Source organism: Dama dama, chromosome 16 (assembly GCF_033118175.1).
Source record: "Dama dama isolate Ldn47 chromosome 16, ASM3311817v1, whole genome shotgun sequence".
Lineage (NCBI taxonomy): Eukaryota > Metazoa > Chordata > Mammalia > Artiodactyla > Cervidae > Dama > Dama dama.
The window spans coordinates 25,284,434-25,304,778 of record NC_083696.1 but is presented as its reverse complement, the minus strand read 5'-3'; the positions used below and the strand labels follow the sequence as shown (position 1 = coordinate 25,304,778).

The following is a 20,345-nucleotide window of genomic DNA, read 5'->3' as shown; positions in this document are numbered from 1 at the left end:
TTGTGACATGTTATGTTGTGGTGCTGAACTGAAACTTCCTGGGACAGAGAAAACAAAGCCATTAGCAGAATTCACCCTCTTGGCATGGAGACCATGCCTGAGGTCTGTTTCCTGGGTTCCTGATCCACCTAGATGCAGGGATTGATTAGCATATGTGTTGGGTGCATTTCTGGTTTATTCTGGGACTCTTGGTGCATGTGTGAGTGTGTGTGAGCATGTGTGTGATAGTTTCCTGGAGTTTATGGAGAGTGAGGGTCTCCAAGGATGATGGGTTAACTTGAAAACAGCACTCTACTTGCAGACACAGTTAGCTTAGGTCTGTGGCTGGGAACCTGGGGCCAAGCTCAAGCTGTGAGTCTGGGCCCCTGCACCTCCCCTCTGAGTGGCCCCTGGCTGGTCATGGAAATCTGGGGTTCCCCTAGACAGTAAGCAGAGAGTGTCCAATGTTGCACCACTTCTTTGGACAAATCTAACGTGAGTTTCTAGGCTCTGAGCCCTGGCCACTCTCGAGTTGAAGGCTGATCATTGAGCTCCCTTGATCCTCCTGTAGCCAGAATTTTCTGAGCCCATTGGGCTGCCCAGGATCTGAACAAACTAAACATTGTTGGGAGAAAGCCCAAACCTACAGATGAGAGATTTCAAAGCGAACAAGTCCTATGCAAGGTGGATTGGGTGGCATAGGACCTCATATACACATATGAGAGCCCGCTCTGTGGGAGGGCAGGGACGCAGCCTGCTTCTGAGTGGTGAGGCCAGTGTGGGCCTCCAAGCCTTCCTCTCTGCTTCTCCTTCTCCTTCTCAGTGTCCCCTTCTCACTGTTTCAGGATAACTGCTGCGACCTGCACCTCAGCTGGGATGGAGTCATGGTAACTGGTGGCCAGTGCCTGGCTGGACCGTCCATTGTTGTCGCTACTGAAGGTGACAGACAGGCAGTCGTCCTTTCTCAACCCACTGGGTTTGAACACCAAACTGCACTGGCCTTGTTCTTGTGTGCTTGTCTAACGTCTGTCCCAGGTGTGTGCATCTGTGTGTGTGTTTCTGTCTGTGAGACCCACCCCCCCACCCCCCCGCCCCGCAACCCTGCCACCGGGAATTCAGCGGCTCATGAGTAGTCCCATTGCCTGTTTTTCTGTGTATTTCTCTCCCTGAGTCTGCCCGTGTCATCTGGTTTTCTGGGTGTAGGTCTGTCTTCTTGTGCCCAACCATCCGTGTGTGTGTGTGTGTGTGTGTGCATCTGTGTCCCTGTCCCTTCAAGAGGATGTGCTACTGTTTGTCCTTCAGCCGTTCAGTCGTGTCTGACTCTTTGCGACCCCATGGACTACAGCACCCCAGTGTGACCCTGTTTGTCCAATGGCCTCCCTCCTTCTCTCTCCTACTTTTCTTCTTCAAACCCACTATAGTAGTCTCCAAGGAGACTGTCATTACAAAGTACCACAAACTGAGTTCCATAAACAACAGAAACTTGTCCTCATGGCTGTGGAGGCCAGAAGTCTGAAGTCAAGGTTTTGGCAGGGTTTGTGCCTTCGGGAGGCTCTCTGGGAGAAACCATCCACATCTCTCTGAGCTTCTGTTTTGCTGGCAGTCCATGCAGGTCCCGGGCTTGAGGCCACATCATTCCAGTATCTGCCTGTTTTCGTGTGATCTTTTCTGTGTCTGTATTCAAATGTCCCTCTTTAAAGAATACTAGACATTTGATTAAAGGCCCATCCCTATGTCCTCATCTCAATTTGATTATATCTGTAATGACTTGATTTCCAAGTAAGGTCACATTCACAGGTTCCCACTATCTCACTGGAGGAACACACTTCACCCCACAATACCCTCTTCTCCTCTAAACACTCTTACATACTTTTCTCCATCTCTCAGGTCCTTTACATTTCATTTCCCCATTTTTCTCATTGTCTCTTATTCTCATTCTTTCTAATCTCAGACTCTCCTCTGACCCTGGTAAGCCCCTCCTCCCACCGTTTCTGCAACTGGTTCCATGCAGACCACTAGACAACTCAGTGGGAGCATCTAAGCAGGAGTGGCCCCTGCCACTGCCCCTGACTGATTTATTGGCCTATAAATACTTCCTTCTGGGAAAAGCAGCTTTATATCCTCCGTGCAGCTCTCGGGGTCCCCTCGTCACCTGCCTTTCCAGGCAGGTTGTTTTATTTCCCACCAGTCAAAACTCTGTGACCTTGTGACCCTGGTACACATGGCTTTCCTTATCTCCTCCCCAGGCCAGCCAGAGTGACCTGGTAAACTGGTAAACAGGCAGATCCTCAGACACTTTAGTCATTTAATCACGTTGGTGAATACGTGGATGGTCATTTGGGGTAAAAAAATCATTCATCACAGATCTGACTGTGAGGTCAGGAGTGGTGTCCTCTGGAAACGAGTTCTCTTGTTACCTCTGCCTTTAGTGTGTTTTCATGCTTGGATTGAGCTCACTGTGCAGCGTTTAGGGGTGAGCAGAGAGCTGACCTGGGTACCAGGGAGATGGAATTCATTAGCATCAGTTGTTGAAGTGACTCCGCTGTGAGGAAGGGGAAACCCTTTTGGATAATCAAAAGGGAAGACTTCTCCTCTCTTAATGTTGTGGAGGACTGACCAGATCCAACTTAACTGGACTCTCAGTCATAGGTGCCTAGCTCCTCCCGGCCTGTTCAGTGTCAGCTGGAGAGGTTTGGAGCAACTCTTGAGGAAGCCTTTGTGAACTAGAAAAGAACTTAGCAATGACTAGGACAAATACCATATTTCACACATAAAGGAAATGAAGCCGAGAGATGAAGTGGCTGGCTGGGAGTTAACCACCAAGAGGAAAAGTAGTATTGTGCTTAGTCTTCTGAGAGCTTTCATTCTATTTTCATTTTGGCCTCCAGTGAATGAATGATGGTTATAATGGTGGACCAAATTTATTTGGCCACCCTCCCACTTACATTACATCCGAGTGCTCAATAAAATATTCATTGAAGATGTAAATGATTAGATGAACTTGCAGGAGAGTTGGAGAAACGCCCAGGAGCCAGGATTAGGAAGGAAACAGAATTGTGACAGTCCTGGGCTGCTGAGGAAGGAACCACTGAGGTGTTCCATTCTGTTTGCAACCTTAGAGAATGGCACAATTTTCATGGGTAAAGGTTTATCTGAGATAAAGAGTTGGATTCTGCAGATGTCATGCTGTTATGACATGAGCTCTACAACAGTGAAAGGCAGTGTCACCATGTGACCGTGGGGTAGATGTGGATGCATCCATGGACTCTGGAGTAGAGGGGTACCAATAAGACGAGAACACCTTAGCAAAAGCTGGTACAGGCAAAAGGCAACTGCAGACACATCAAATCCTTCCATGCTTTGATGCTGAAAGAGCTTGCTGCTGCTCCTGCTGCTAAGTCACTTCAGTCATGTCCGACTCTGTGCAACCCCATAGATGGCAGCCCACCAGGCTCCCCAGTCCCTGGGATTCTCCAGGCAAGAACACTGGAGTGGGTTGCCATTTCCTTCTCCAATGTGTGAAAGTGAAAAGTGAAAGTGAAGTCGCTCAATCGTGTCTGACTCGTAGAGACCCCATGGACTGCAGCCCATGAGGCTCCTCCGTTCATGGGATTTTCTAGACAAGAGTACTGGAGTAGGGTGTCATTGCCTTCTCCGGAAAGAGCTTACACTAGAGCAAATACCCAGAAGTAGAAAATCCTGATTTTGAGATTACCTGAAATAACTAAATATGCTGAAGTTCCTGATTTCACTGGAATTGGATGGATTACATTTCCTTCAATCAGGAAAAGTAAGGAGTCGAGACAAAAATCAAGTTTGGTTTTAGGAAATGAAGGAATTTACATTTCTTATATCTTAATATGGGCTTCTTTGGTGGCTCAGATGGTAAAGAATCTACTGCAGTGTGGGAGACCTGGGTTCGATCCCTGGATTGGGAAGATCCTCTGGAGAAGGGAATGGCAACCCACTCCAGTATTCTTGCCTGGAGAATTCCATGGACAGAGGAGGAGATTTTCACTCATTAGCCTAGGAAGGTGAGGAGAGGGCTTGCCTCAAGCCTAGCTCCAATTGGGACACACAGAAGGCTTTCCCACGAGAAATCAGACTTAGACCTGCACCTCGGGAAACCAAATTTACATTACCAGAATGTTGTGGAAGAATCAAGAGCTCAAGGATTAACATAAAAACTTGGCACTGCCTATTTCAGGAACCCAGTCCTCAAGGGATTCCCACAGAAAAACCAGCCCTGCAGTGAAAAATTACAAAGTACACTCAGAGAGGCCCAGGATGAGTGATGAGTTAGTAAACAATGAAGCTGAAAGGATTAAAGGTAAAGGAAGAAAAAGCAGTGGTGGGTTTGAAATGGAACCAAAGAGACCTTCTAGAAATGAAAAGTGTAGTAGATAAAATGAGAAACTTGATGGATAGTAGATGGCACAGAGCAAACGATTATAAAAAGATAAGGAATGTAAAAGTAGATGAAGAGCACGGAAGGCTCTTATAAGGAAGTTCAACATATATCTGGAAGGAGATTTCAAAGGAGAAATAAAAGGGAAAGGGAGAAACAGTATTTCATGAGGTACTGATGGAGGATTTTACAGAATTCGTGGAAGGCATGCATCTTCAGATGTTGGGTATAGCACTGAGGCCTGTTGAGGCTAAAATAAAAATAAGTTCATAGCTAGTGATACTTTGGAATGGCAAAGACAAGGGAAATAGGAAAAGCAGCCAAAGAGGGGAGAGATCAGGTTATCCACAAAAGAATGGTAAGACTCGTAACAAAACCACAAAAGACAGAGGACAGTGGTGTAATTGTCAGTCTAGAATTCTGTACCCAGCTGAACTGGTATTCAAGTGTGAAAGCAGCAGATAATTTTAGACCATGACCAAGAGTGTTTACAACCTTTTTTTTTTACACAAAGAGCAAATGTGAATCAGGAAGAGCTCAGTTGAACCTGGGGAAAAGGAATGAGATGCAGGCAGTGTTGGCAAGGAAAGAACTTGTTAACCAAGTTGGCAAAGCTAAATATGTTTTGTTATTGAAAATCATCTGTAATAAGGACCACTAAGGGCTTACAAATGGAGTGTAACTAAACATTGGGAAGCAATAATTCAAAGCTCTGGTGGTTGGGGTGGTGTTTGCAGCTCACAGCATTTCAAGGTGCTTGTATTTCATTGTATTTGGGAGACTTTGCCAAATTAGGTATGCCTATAAAAAGTAAGAAAGCTAACTACTTAAGTGTAACTTTCGAACAAGTAAAGGGAGAATAAAGGGGGGAAAACAGAAGAAAACAGGAAAGAAGAATTAAAAAGCAAAATTAGCACTTTAAAAATAAAATCTTTCAGTTAACAATCTCGTCGGTTAACACATGTAGACTTTTAAATTAGCGTGTTAAATTACATGTTATTTACAAAATTCACGTCTAGCGCATGCCCAGTTGCTTCAGTCCTGTCCGACTCTTTGCAACCCTGTGGACTGTAGCCCGCCAGACTCCTTTGTCCATGGGATTCTCCAGGCAAGAAGACTGGGGTGGGTTGGCATGCCTTCCTCCAGGGGATCTTCCCGACTCAGGGATCGAAACAGCATCTCCTGCATTTCAGGTGGATTTTTTACCCACTGAGCCACCTGGGAAGCCCTCATGTCTCGTATATAATCATAAAAATCATTAAAAGTTAAAAATACAGGGTAGAACTACATTAACCGAAAATACTCTGAGGTAACTATATTAACATCTGACAAAATGGTTTTTTAGACACAAAAGCCTTAAATAATGATATAAAGACTATAATAATAAACTTGAAGTTTATTGCACCCAGGAACATAGGTTCCAAGATACAAATTCAACTTCACAGAATTAATAATGACTATTTGGGTAAACTCCGGGAGTTGGTGATGGACAGGGAGGCCTGGCGTGCTGCGATTCATGGGGTCGCAAAGAGTCGGACACGACTGAGCGACTGAACTGAACTGAACTGAACTGATTTGACATATACAGTATCAATTAGCATGTATCTCATTGAAACTAAAGGTTTCCCGATGACTTAGCAAGTAAAGAATCTGCCTGCAATGCAGGAAATGCAGGAGACAAAGTTGGATCCCTGGGTTAGGCAGATCCCCTGGAGAAGGAAATAACAACCCACTCCAGTATTCTTGCCTGGGAAATCCAATAGACAGAGAGACTGCTGGGCTACAGTCCTTAGGGTCACAAAGAGCCAAACATGACAGACCACACACGAACGCATGGTCACACACGGATTGAAATTAGCTATTTTTAAAAATTTGAGCAACAAATTGACAAGTTTAATCTTTTGGGCATATATAAATCCCTGCACTGAACAATTGGAGAAGATGCATTCTTGCCAATCAATGTGGAGCATTTCAGGAACTGACTGTACTAGGCTGTAAAGCAAATCACAGTGGTATCAAAGAATTATCATCACACTAGACTATGTTTTGTGACAGCAGTACAACTAAAGCATACCTTTAATAACTCATAACCAAAATTTATAAATTATAAGAGAAGTGGAGTATGACCGGCCATATGGAGATTAAATAAATTAACTTCTCTGATGGCTAACCCTTGGGAAATTTCTCATTTAATGCATACATTAGAAAAGAAGAAGAAAATTTATCAACTGCAGAAGTTAGAAATATAAAGATTTGAATAGATAATTACCGTAGGAGAGGCTCAAGGGCCAGTAAACTTTCTTAAGGATTCTTGAGCTCATGAGGATTTCTTAAGGTGCAACCTAAAACAATAGTACTATTTCATGTCCATCATATTGGCAAACATTTTAAAGCCTGCTCCCCCCCACCAAACACCAAATGCTGGCCAAGTTATAGGGGAAACACTTTAACTCAGACACTTTTTGTGGAGTACAAATGGTTTCAAGCACTTTTAAGACATAGATAAATGAAAGATTTCAAAGCCTATGACTTATCACTAATGCATGCAGGTGGATGCTTGCAAGGTTACTCCCATACATGTACAGGATGAGATATATACAGGTCGTCATTATACACTGTCTGTACTAGCAAAAATGTAGAAACAAATTATTGCCCTTGAATTGGGAAATGGATAAAGAAATTGTGGTTTCTTTGTACAGTAGAATATTATGAAGTAATTAAATAAATGAACTGCATCAACAGAGAAACCCCAAGCTGACTTTGAGTGAAAAAAAATAGCAAAGATGGTCTATCAGGGGAAATTCTATAAATATAAAATGATATAAATATACATTCGAGTAGTGCATACTCATTCTCTGGAGAAATAAGGGAAGGGTGTGCTTTAGTTACACTTCAGAATGTCTCATTTTTTTAATTACTGTGAGTCAACACTCAAAAAACTTAAGATCATGGCATCCAGTCCTATCACTTCATGGCAAATAGCTGGGGAAAATATGGAAACAGTGTCAGATTTCATTTTCTTGGGCTCCAAAATCAATGCAGATGGTGACTGCAGCCACGAAATTAAAAGACACTTGCTCCTTGGAAGAATGGCTATGACAAACCTAGACAGTATATCAAAAAGGAGAGACATCACTTTGACAAAGATCCATATAGTCAAAGCTATGGTTTTTCCAGTAGTCATGTATGGATGTGGGAGTTGAACTATAAAGAAGGCCGAGTGCTGAAGAATTGATGCTTTTGAACTGTGATGTTGGAGAAGACGCTTGAGAGTCCCTTGGACTGCAAGGAGATCAGTCCTGAATATTCATTGGAAAGACTGATGCTGAAGCTGAAGCTCTAATACTTTGGCCACCTGATGTGAAGAACTGACTCATTGGAAAAGACCCTGATGCTGGGAAAAATTGAGGGCAAGAGGAGAAAGGGGCGACAGAGGATGAGATGGTTGGATGGCATGACTGACTCAATGGATATGAGTTTGAGCAAACTCAGAGAGATAGTGATAGACAGAGCAGCCTGGCGTGCTGCAGCCCATGGGGTCTCAAAGAGTCAGACATGACTTAGTGACTGAACAACAACAACAACAAAGTCAAATATGGTAAAATGTTTGCATAAAATCTTGATGTTGCATACATGCATTCTAGTGTGTTAATATCTGTATTTTCTCTGCAACATTTCAGTGTTAAAAATAGCTCAGAAATCATTAATGTTGAATAGGAAGCAAGAGGAGATATAAGCAGTATGAATTTTGGAAGCTAAAAGGCTGTATTATTGTTATTTGAAGAAACAATAAAGAAAATCTAAGACAATGAACTCAGAAACTATCATAACTAAGGTAATTCAGTAAAGTGGCAAGGTAAAAGAAAAATATACACGAGGGATAGAATAATGGCCTCTCAGTGATGTCCATGTCCTAATCCCTGAACCTGGAAATGTGTCCCCATATTTCATCGAACAGGGACTGTGCAGATGGAACTAAGTTCAGGATTTTGATTTGGAAATGATCCTGGATGATCCATATGGCCCAATGTAATCACAGAGGTCCTTGTGAGAGAAAGACAGGAAGGTCAGAGCCACTTGTTGGAGATGTTGATAATGGAAACAGAAGTTAGAGTGATATAAGGAAGGCACCATGAGCCAGGGCATGCAGGTGGCCTCCAAAAGCTGGGAAAGGCAAGGAAAAGACTCTCCCAGAGCCTGCAAAAGGAATACCATCCTGGCAACACCTTGATTTTTTGGACTTCTGACCTGTAGAACAGTGTGACAGTGTATTTGTGTTGTGTTACACTACTAAGTTTGTGCTAATGTGTTACAGCAACAGTAGGAAATGTGTACAATATGTGGAAATCTAATAGTTTTTCCCATAATAAATGCACTTATCTCTCCATCAACATCCCAATTTTTAAGTGGAAGTTATCAGGATGATTCTACTGAAAGAGAAGTAGCCTTGAAATTAAGAAATATGCCCCCCAAAGTAACATTTGTTATTCTTGATGTCAAAATGTATTTCAATCATCTTAATGTAAAAAAAAAAAAGATGTTGCCATAGCAGCAGGCCAAGATCAGTGGTGTTAGGGGTAAGGTTAGCAATGAATAGAGGTTGTTTTGATGGGAGAATACCCTTTGTAGAGGTAACTTTCTGGCACAGAATTAGAGAAATAGAATGAGAAATAGAAAAGATCTGAGGACAAGAGGTTCTTGGCTGACTGCACAATGAGGGATCAGCTGGATGGATGTGTTTTAGGAAAAGCAAGGGACACCCCCCTTCAAAGTAGGGGAGAGTATAGGAAGGGAGAGAAACTTGAACCAGAATCAAGAACCAGAAGCCTTGATACCATGGGTATAAATTAGATTTTCTTCATTATTTGTCTTTCTGATTTCTTCCTGAGGGCTCATTTTTATTCACCTGCCTAGGGAGGGAGCTGTGAATGTATGAAGTTGCCGTGTTATCCACCCATCGTTTTGGTCTCTGAGTTTCCTGTAGAGCATGAAGGAGGCTGATTTCAGGCCTGGGTTGGGACATGGATGATATCTGTGGAGATCCTTCCTTTTGTCCATTCCCCGTCGGACAGGCCTTTTAATGCCATTGTACTTGGAACTCCCCAGATGTAGGTGCTGGTCACTTAGGAGCATTCTCTCCAGGCCTAGTGTCCCTTCCAGCAATGCTTCTCAGTGTTGTTTCTGGTCAGCTCTAAGTTCGTTCTTGGATGGGTTTCGTTTTTCTCTTTCCTCAGCCCTTCAAAGCAAGATTCTTGGTCTAGGCTGCACACTTAGAGCTTTAGACAAACTCCCAGGCACTTACTTGCATGATGGGCAGGTGAATATTTTTATCAGCTTCCAGGTGGCCCCAATGTGAAGTCATCATTGAACCCCACTGGTTTAGAGATGGTATAAAATGGAGAAGAGTTGTCAAGAACTCCACATGTGGACTAGATCACTTCACTAGCTTCCCCTTCATTTTCTGTAAATTGAGGAAGCTGTGACTTCAGGAGTGAGTGTTCATCTGGTTGAGAGTGAAGAGAATCCATATAAATTGGGCACCTCAGGGTGGAAGAAAATCAGAGGAAGTCTTACCCTAGGTCTGAACAAAGCTGAGGGTGATGGCTAGTACTTTTGAAAGGATGCTTTCAAGAGTGTGGCCCTCTTTCCCTTTGCCTGACATCTCCGCCTCCCCTCAACCTGCTTTTACCCAGTCTGTTCCCCTGGTCTCACCATGCCCATCTCTCCTCAGGAGGCGTTTCCTGACCTAGGGACTACATTTTTAATGTTGTGCAGCCATCATTACTTTCTAGTTCCAGACATTTTCATCACCCCAAAGGGAGATCCTATACCCATTTAGAGTTACTCCTTAAATTCCCCTTCTCCAGCCCCTGGCAACTGCTAATCTGTTTTCTGTCTCTGGATTTACCTATTACGGATATTTCATGTGAGCAGATATAATCAAGAGTGCTTTAAAGATTAAATCAACTGTGTAAGGGGCTTGATTCCAGCACAAATGGATTTCTCCAGTCCTTGTTAGCTACAGTTGAATAAGCATCGGAAAGGGAAATGCTGGCACCATCCCTGGTTAAGCCATCTGACACCTCTACAGTAAGTCCCCTACATATGGATGAGTTCTGTTCCTAGAGCATGCTCATAAGTCCAATTCACTCATGAGTCCAAAAAAGTTAACCTAGGTACCCAACTAATACAATCGGCTATATAATACTGTACTGTAATAGGTTTATAATATTTTCTATATAAATAATACATAAAAACAAATAAGCACAAAAAAATTAAGAAAACATCTTCAACCTTACAGTACAGTACTTGGAAAAGTACAGTCGTACCAGCTACATCACCACTGTTTTTGCCCTTGCTTCCAGACATCCTGGGCTTGAAATAAAGATACCATACTACTGTACTCTGTACAGTTCTATACAGTAAAGCACAAAAAAGCACAACCGCTTGCAGAGAATGCATGCTTGTGACAGTGTATGCCAGACATGTGAACTAACTCACATGATTAGACATGCGAATGCACGTTCAAATCTTTGAAAGTGTGTACCTTGAAGGTTCCAATGTAGGGGACTTACTGTAGATGGTTTCACAGTGCCCCACCCCATGGGTCAGGGTTAATATCACCCTCTCTGTGCCCACATGGAAGGCAAACCAAGAAGGAGGCCATCTTCCCTATTCTGCATTTCTCAGAAAAGGACCCTTCCTGCAAGAAAGACTACATCGAAGCCACCATCACTTATCAATCAGGGGTGTAGGAGAATCTGTTCACTGGAGTGGTGAAGGATTTCAGGTTTTCATACTCCTTCAGTGTGAAAGAACAAGATAGTCTTGAAAAGAAGTAGACAGTGAGAGTCTGTATTTAGAGTAACAGGACAGTCTCGAACTCCCCCCAGGTTTCCTTCTATAACTTGTACAAAAGGAACCCTCTCCTTAACTTTCTCCTCTGAGTCGTTCTCTCCCTGTCTTCTCTTTCTTGACTAATATTTTTTTTTCCACATTGAAGAAGATCCTCCTATATCTTTCAAGATGTTTAGATGATCAGAGGAGATGTCCCAAGTTGATGTATGCAAATACCCTAAAAATGGAGGAAGGTGGTGGCAGAACTGCTTTTAAGCCAGTCCTCCAAATAGATGACTCAGTCTTAGCCCTCAGAACTCTCGGCCTGCTCCTTTTAGATTTCTGCTAGTAAGCTTGGAGACAGAGATCCTTACACCCCTATGTCTGTGTCTCCCAGGAAGCCATGGAGTATCAAAAGCATTTGGAAAAACTGTCATCAGTGTAGAGATGAGAATTATAATTAAACTTGTACCAGAAAGAAGAGATCATGGTGATTTTAATCTAATATGTCATTTGCTATTTTAAGTTATGATTTGATGACTATTTTATATGCCCTACTGTGCTTTTTAGTGTTATGAGACCTTAATGAAGCATTTGAATCTTAAACAACTTGTAACTACTTGGGTTCTGGCCAGAACACAGTGAAATGATGTGTTTGCTATAATCTGGGCTGTCCAGATTATACCATAGCAACTGCTTCAGACTGTCAGATCAGATCTCATTTTGTTTTCAAAAATGCAGGATCTAGTGCAGGAGCCTCAGCAGGAATGCAGGTCTCCCCAAGTTGGGCCTGTGTGGTTAATGAACAACCATGACATCCAGAATGTCACCTGCTTGATGTAGCCTCTTTCCAGGGTTTTGTCATTAACATTTCAGTTACCTTCTGGCTTTGTGTCATCAATAAGAATTCTCTTGTACAACTTAATTCACTGCATTAAAAAGGGGGTTGGCTAGCAGAAAATAAAGGTTGAACCTAATAATGTTGTTAATAATAGTCACAAATAGTAATCAGCAGTAGTTAGTGACACCTCTCTGCACAGATATCTACCCACTCTCTCTTGTGAAGGGAAACTATCTTCATCCTGAGATTCACAGCCTCCTGCCTCTTCAGCTTCTACCTATCTCCTTCACCCAGCCTGTGAAACTTATCCCCGGGGTCCACTAGAAATCCTATAATTTTTCATCCAGTTAAATCAGTAATACAGATATGTGCCCTCTTCCCATCTTTTTACTTCTTTAAATAAAACAAACAAAAAAGAAACCAACCAGAAATCAAGACAAAAGATTTAGAACAGCACTATCCTTTATAGTCTTTTTCAGATTACTCAGTTGTCTTTGTCTGCAGTGATCTCATCTCCTGATGATTGATGGTCTTGTCTCTCTAGCCTTAATGGGATTTTTGGTGTTATGGAATTTTAGTGTGCATGTTTATCTTAACAGAGAGTATCCCTCCAGCCCCTGACCAACAGCACACGTGCGTGCACACACATGCACACACACACATGCACAAATCCCACCCAACTGCTGTCTGTTTCACTTCCTCTTGTTCCCCATGGTTTGTGTCACTAGCGGAGAGCTCCTGACTGTGATTGAATGGGGCCCCACATTCCAGGGCAGCATTTTCAGCCCCTCTTGCTCAGTATTTCGGGTACCTTTAGTCTCTGTTTTCCCTCTTGAATTCGAACCTGGGATGGTTTCCTCCTGCTTCTGCCCTGGGTGCAGTGGGACAGAGCCTTCAGCAACACTCAGCCTTGTTATTTTTGTTCTGTTCATACCAATGATTGGCTTGTGTGTGAGGATGTGTCTGTTTTGTCACATACTTTCTTTTTCTCATTTCCTTATTGTGGCTTGTGCTTGATGGTGTGGTAGGAAAGAGGATGGACTTTTGAGCATGAATTTGCTTAATAAATTAGTGAGATTAGATTAGGTTTAGTGCTTGCAGGGAGAATGTGATCCTCATTATTTGCAGATTCCGTATTTTCAAGTTTACTGATAACCTAAAATGTATTTATAACCCCAAAATTAATTCTCACGGCATCCATAGACATGCCTACAGCAGTCAAAATTTTGAGTTGCTGATGCACATGTTCCCTGATGAGCTTGTACAAAACAACACTCTGTCTAATGCCCCAGCTCGTACTGTAAACAAATGTCCTTTTCTTGGTCTGTTTAGTCCCATGTATTTGCATTTTTGTGCTTTTTGTTGGTGATTGACTATTTAAAATGCTCCCAATGATGGTGCTGAAGTGCTGTCTGGTGCCGTAAGCACAAGATGTGCCTTAAGGGGAAAGCATGTGTGTTAGATAAGCTTCTTTCAGACCAAGTTATAGGGCTGTTGGTTGTGAGCTCAATGTTAATGAATCAACAGTACTTATTAAATAAAGTGTCTTTAAACTGAAGCACACTGAAGCGAGGTTCTTTATTGATCAGTTGGTGAGAGTGCTGTGAGCAGTGGCAATCAGGAATCTAACCCTGTGTTTCTTCAGGGGCAGCCCGTTCCCTATTTGCTCCTTCAGTGTTTTAGGCAACATTCTAGAATATAATTACCCCCATTAAGCCAATAAGGAGAATAGAAGGTTTATTTGTGAAAGTCAGAACCTCCCCCAAGCAGTTCCTAGAAGGTGCCCCAGGGAAGCCCTTTCTCCCCGTTCTCACTGACATTTGCTCTTCTTTGACTCTTCTCCTTTGCAGGGTACTTTCTGAATTTTCTGGAGCCAGTTAACAACATCACCATCGTCCAAGGCCAGACAGCGATTCTGCACTGCAAGGTGGCCGGAAACCCGCCACCCAGTGTGCGGTGGCTGAAGAACGACGCCCCAGTGGTGCAGGAGCCGCGGCGCGTCATCATCCGCAAGACGGAGTACGGTTCCCGGCTGCGGATCCAGGACCTGGACACGACGGACACCGGCTACTACCAGTGCGTGGCCACCAACGGGGTGAAGACCATCACTGCCACCGGCGTCCTGTTTGTGCGACTCGGTGAGTGGGCACGGCCCCAGGCCCATTGCTTATCAAATAGGAAGGTCCCCAGCCACCGAGCACAGATTAATGTGCAGTTTGAAACTGAACACACACAAGCAACAGAGAGGAAATCAATAAAACCCTTCCCTGAGGCCTTTCCCATTGTGCATGAGGTCCCCAGCTTAACCTGTTACCCATTTACTAGTAATAAAAGAAAATAGACACAGATGGAGGGGTCTATAAACCTGGAGTGCAAAAAATAATGCCAGACATGTTGCGTGTCAGGAGGTCACCCCTACGGGGGAGGCCCAGGCGATCCAGACGGGCACCCACCCACCCAGGGAAACCCGACCCAGCCCAGAGGATGGGTGGGGAACAGCAGGTGAGGGCGATTCTGTACCCTTGTGCTTATCACAGGTGATGCAAAGCAATCAACTGGCAGACAGAAATGTATCCCTTTTATCCTAGTTATGAGGAGGTCCCTACAATGCCCCAGCCAGTTTGTCACCAGTGAGTAAGACAGATCTTGTGAATCAAGGTTAGATGAGAAGAAAGACAAGACAGCAAAAATTCCCAAAATATCTCCTGATGTTTCTGCATCAACAGAGAGCACCCCTTCCATCCTCAGTGGTTTTTGCCATCCCTGGCATATAATCTTGGACAGGGGCAGAGCTAGAGGCTGAAGATGGCTCACCACAAATGAGCACTCTGGGCTGCGGTTGCCTTTACCACGGGCCAGATTGGAAAAAAAATTTATTCCAAATCATGAAGTATTAATAACTTGTCGTTTTTTTTTTTTCCTTTTAGGTCCAACACACAGCCCAAATCATAACTTTCAGTAAGTATCTGCTTTCCTCAAACCATTTTCTCATTCTTTGTGGGCTTCCGTTATGTAAGAATCCAGGCTATAAATTGGGCAAACATATGTCTTTGCTGAATTTGCTAGAAGTTGGCTAGACTTCACACAGGGATGGCAATGTGCTTGCTTTGGGCTGGAAAACGGCTGTATTTTCCATGTTGAGTGTTAGGGAAAAAGCCATAAAAACATTGATAGTTGCTTTCAGAGATTATGACCTTACAGGACAACAGGAGGCAGTATAAGTGTACAGACTATTCTGCTGGGGCTGCCAGGACCCTGATGTCCCAAGAACATTTGAAACAGGGAAGTGGGTGCGTGTGTGCTAAGTCACTTCAGTCGTGTCCAACTCTTTGCAACCCCATGGACTGTAGCCTGCCAGGCTCCTGTGTCCATGGGATTCTCCAGGCAAGAATACTGCAGTGGATTGGCATGCCCTCCTCCAGGGGATCTTCCCAACCCAGGGATTGAACCCATGTCTCTTACATCTCCTGCATTGACAGATGGGTTTTTTACCCCTAGTGCCACCTGGGAAGCCCAAACAGGGAGGTAGTTACCCTGAAATCTCAGCACCACCCATAACTACATCACCAGCTACAGTCTATGAAATGTATGTTCATGGAGCCTTGGGGACCTTCCACCATGGGGTGGGGAGGGGTGTCTTAGACCCACTTCAGAGATGAGGAAACTGAGGCTCAGAACCCGGCTCACTGGACTTCGCCTAGCTGCGGGCAAGTTTTCGCTGTGAACTCAGGCCTCTCTTTTGCTGATGCAGCATCTTTTCTCCTCTGGACCTCACAGGTCCATGATTATCACTCTTTTCAGCCCCTGTGTTTGAGGTTAGCAGTGGCTGTGGATTCCTCATTTCCTGGACAGGCCGTTGCTTCATGTCCCAAAGTTCTGAGCAGTGGCACAGACCCTGTGTTGGTCAGCCAAGCAGTGTCTGCTTATCCGTGTCCCCCTGCAGCCTCATAAACACTGGCCACGGCGCTGAGGTAGGGAAACGCACCATCTCACTTTTGTTCACTTTTTCACATAAATTAATATTGAACTTGACATGTTTAATTAACAGTGTCAGTGTGTTTTACATTTCCCTGATGGTCTTTCTCCTGCTGTCTGTCTGCGGGAATTCCTGTTGTTTCCCACATCCACAGTGGCCGCTTTGTTAGGCTGGTGGCCGGTTTCTCTAGGGGAGATCCTGGGGAGTAGGACAGGCGGGGACACAGGAGGCACCTCTCATAAGAGAAAACCTGCCAGTGGCGGGTGGATGGGGGCGGGCACGAAGGTCACATCCCTGCCACAGTGTGAGGACCCATTTCTCTCATATTCCAAGATGATTCTCACATCCATTCATTTCTGCTACTCGGAAGGAGGAAAACTGTTACTGGCTGCTTTGTTCTCCCTTTCTGTCGCCAGTGAGGCCGTGATAGACATTTCCTAGCCTATGGCGCTTCTTTGTCAGCTGGCTCTTCATAGTCTTTGCCTGTGATCCTCACATTGTTTGTTTCTTAATTATTTTTAATAATTATATCTTATTTCTTGCTGGAGAGGATGTAGAGGAAATGGAATCCTCCTACACTGCTGGTGGAAATGTAAATTGGTACAGCCACTATGGAGAACAGTATGGAGATTCCTTAAAAAACTAACAACAGTTACCATATCATTCTGCAATCCCACTCCTGGGTGTATATTCAGAGAAAACCATAATTTGAAAAAGACATCTGCACCCCTGTGTTCATAGCAGCACTATTTGCAATAGCCAAGACATGGAAGAAGCCTAAATGTCCACTGACAGATGAATGGATAAGATGTATGGTATATATACAATGGAATTAATCAGCTGTAAAAATAAATGAAGCACTGTCATTTGCAGCAACATGGATGAACCTAGAGATTATCATATTAAGTGAAGTAATTCTGACAAAGACAAATACCAAACAATATCACTTATATGTGAAACCAAAAAAGATGATACAAATGAACTTATTTACAAAACTTATTTACATAAAGAATAGACTTATGATTATCAAAGTGGATAATGGGGTAGAGAGGGGAGAGATAAATTAGGAGTTTCAGATTAACAGATATACACTACTATATATAAAATAGGTAAACAAGGCCCTACTGTATAGCACAGGGAACTATACTCAATATTTTGTAATAACCTATAAGGGAAAAGAATCTGAAAAAGAACATATATGTGTAACTGAATTGCTTTGCTGTACACTTGAAACTTACACAAATTGTAAATTAAGTATATTTCAATAAAAAAGAAGTGATTAAAACATTGAAAAAATAAAAATCACAGAAATTGATGACAAAAATTAATGTCTTATTTCTTGATTATGTAGAAGTTAATATTTTTCTGTCATCTAATAATTGCCAGTAATTATATGGGTGTTTATGTTGTCTTGTTAAAGAACACACTAATTTCCTTGAAAAATTCTGATGTTATTTTGATTAGAATTACAATGAATTTTTAGATACGTTTGGTTGAAAATTAATATCTAAATCAAATTGTCCTATGAAGGACCACTTTCTTTGTGTTTTAAGATATTCTTTTCCACGACATTTTATTATGAAAAATTCAACCACATGAAAAAGTAGAAAGAATTTTATGGTGGACATCCAATCCATATACTGTTACGCCTGATGTCCAAATCCCTGAGCGGGAAGAGAGGCCTCCAAGACAATGCAACTTGCAGGAAGGGAAGTTTATTACTGACTCGAGCCAGGACTCTCCGCCCACAACCAACGCAGTGGTGCGGGTCAGAGAGCCCCCAGCCCAAGCTGTTACATAAATTTATAGGGTGAGAAGCGGATTGGTTACACGTTTGCAAAGCAATTTCATTGGTCAATACTTTCGCACCTGCGGGACTTTCCTGGGGGTTTCCGCCCCGTTCCTAATTTCCTAGTTGGCAAACATCCGTGAAAGCTAATTGGTCCTAATTGGCAAACAGTGGTCATTGTTAAGCGAAAGCTACCTGATAGTAGGAAGGCCTACTCCTAATCTAAGTTGTGTTACTTCTGCTCACTTCACAATACCTGCCAGTGAGATCCTGCCATTTATATTTTACTGTGCTAGCCTATGTCTACATACAGTTCCATTCATCAGTCATCTAATTTTTTATTCATTTCAATAAGTTGCAGATATTTGTACACTTATCCTGAAATATTTTACATACCATTATGGATTATGATATCACTTAGAGATATTATGGGAATCATTAAGAAGAGTTCAATATCTGTGTACTTAGTATTCTCGTCTCTTCTTTTTGAGTTAAAATTTGCATACAATGAAATGCACAGATCTTATGTATTCTATTTATAAGCTCCAAAAGTGCAAAAACCTCTGCACTCTAAAACCTTATCCAGGCACAGAACATTCCTATTATTCTAGAAAGTTCCAAGATGCAGCTTCTGAATCACTACTCCCCCACCCCAGGCAACGACTGTCCTGACTTTTTCTACCATGAGCTACTTTACATGTTTTACAACTGCACAGACATGAAATCCTGCAGCACGTAGACACTTGAATCTGGTTTCCTTCAATTCAGTTCAGTTCAGTCGCTCAGTTGTGTCCAACTGTTTGTGATCCCATGAACCGCAGCACGCCAGGCCTCCCTGTCTATCACCAGCTTCTAGAGTTTACCCAAACTCATGTCCATTGAGTCATTGATGCCATGTAACCATCTCATCCTCTGTCGTCCCCTTCTCCTCCTGCCCTCAATCTTTTCCAACATCAGGGTCTTTTCAGATAAGTCAGATCTTTGCATCAGGTGGCCAAAATATTGATATTTCAGCTTCAACATCAGTCCTTCCAATGAACACCCAGGACTGATTTCCTTTAGGATGGACTGGTTGGAACTCCTTGCAGTCCAGGGGACTCTCAAGAGTCTTCTCCAACACCACAGTTCAAAAGCATCAATTCTCCGATCAGCCTTCTTTATATGGCCTTGACTAAATGGACCTTTGTTGACAAAGTAATGTCTCTGCTTTTTAATATGCTGTCTAGGTTGGTCATAACTTTCCTTCCAAGGAGTAAGCATCTTTTAATTTCCTGACTGCAATCACCATCTGCAGTGATTTTGGAGCCCAAAAAATAAAGTCAGCCACTGTTTCCCCATCTATTTGCCATGAAGTGATGGGACCAGATGCCATGATCTTAGTTTTCTGAATGTTGAGCTTTAAGCCAACTTTTCCACTCTCCTGTTTCACTTTTATCAAGAGGCTCTTTAGTTCTTCTTCACTTTCTGCCATAAAGGTGGTGTCATCTGCATATCTGAGGTTATTGATATTTCTACCAACAATCTTGATTCCAGCTTGTGCCTCATCCAGCCCAGCATTTCTCATGATGTACTCTACATATAAGTTAAATAAGCAGGGTGACAATATACAGCCTTGACGTACTCTTTTTTTGATTTGGAACCAGTCTGTTGTTCCATGTCCAGTTCTAACTGTTGCTTCCTGACCTGCATGCAGTTTTCTCAGGAGGCAGCTAAGGTGGTCTGGTATTCCCATCTCTTTCGAATTTTCCGAAGTTTATTGTGATCCACATAGTCAAAGGCTTTGGCATAGTCAAAAAAGCAGAAATAGATGTTTTTCTGGAACCCTCTTGCTTTTTTGATGATCCAGAGGATGTTGGCAATTTGATCTCTGGTTCCTCTGCCTTTTCTAAATCCAGCTTGAACATCTGGAAGTTCACAGTTCATGTATTGCTGAAGCCTGGCTTGGAGAATTTTGAGGATTACTTGACTAGCGTGTGAGATGAGTGCAATTGTGCGGTAGTTTGAGCATTCTTTGGCATTGCCTTTCTTTGTGATTGGAATGAAAACTGACCTTTACCAGTCTTGTGGCCACTGCTGAGTTTTCCAAATTTGCTGACCTATTGAGCTTAGCACTTTCACAGCGTCATCTTTCAGGATTTGAAATAGCTTAACTGGAATTCCATCACCTCCACTAGCTTTGTTCGTAGTGATACTTCCTACGACCCACTTGACTTCACATTCCAGGATGTCTTGCTCTAGGTGAGTGATCACACCATCGTGATTATCTGGGTCATGAAGATCTTTTTTGTACAGTTCTTCTGTGTATTCTTGCCACCTCTTCTTCATATCCTCTGCTTCTGTTAGGTCCACACCATTTCTGTCCTTTATTGAGCCCATCTTTGCATGAAATGTTCCCTTGGTATCTCTAATTTTCTTGAAGAGATCTCTAGTCTTTCCCATTCTATTGTTTTCCTCTATTTTTGCATTGATCGCTGAGGAAGGCTTTCTTATCTCTCCTTGCTATTCTTTGGAACTC

At 42.9% G+C, this 20,345-nt stretch overlaps 1 protein-coding gene across 4 annotated transcripts in view; it reads left to right on the top strand.

Moving 5' to 3' along the window:
• ROR2 (receptor tyrosine kinase like orphan receptor 2) overlaps positions 1-20,345 on the top strand; it is a 238,195-nt gene that overhangs the window by 185,301 nt on the left and 32,549 nt on the right. For 3 of the 4 annotated variants that reach the window (XR_009696370.1, XM_061163583.1, XM_061163585.1), the window contains exons 3-4: positions 13,916-14,203; positions 14,993-15,023. Coding sequence is in view for 3 of the 4 variants with exons in the window: in XM_061163583.1 (XP_061019566.1) it covers positions 13,916-14,203; positions 14,993-15,023 (319 nt within the window). In the remaining variant the exon portion in view is untranslated. Of the gene's footprint in view, positions 1-824; positions 919-13,915; positions 14,204-14,992; positions 15,024-20,345 lie in introns of all 4 variants that reach the window. The other variant, XM_061163586.1, reaches the window with a different exon arrangement.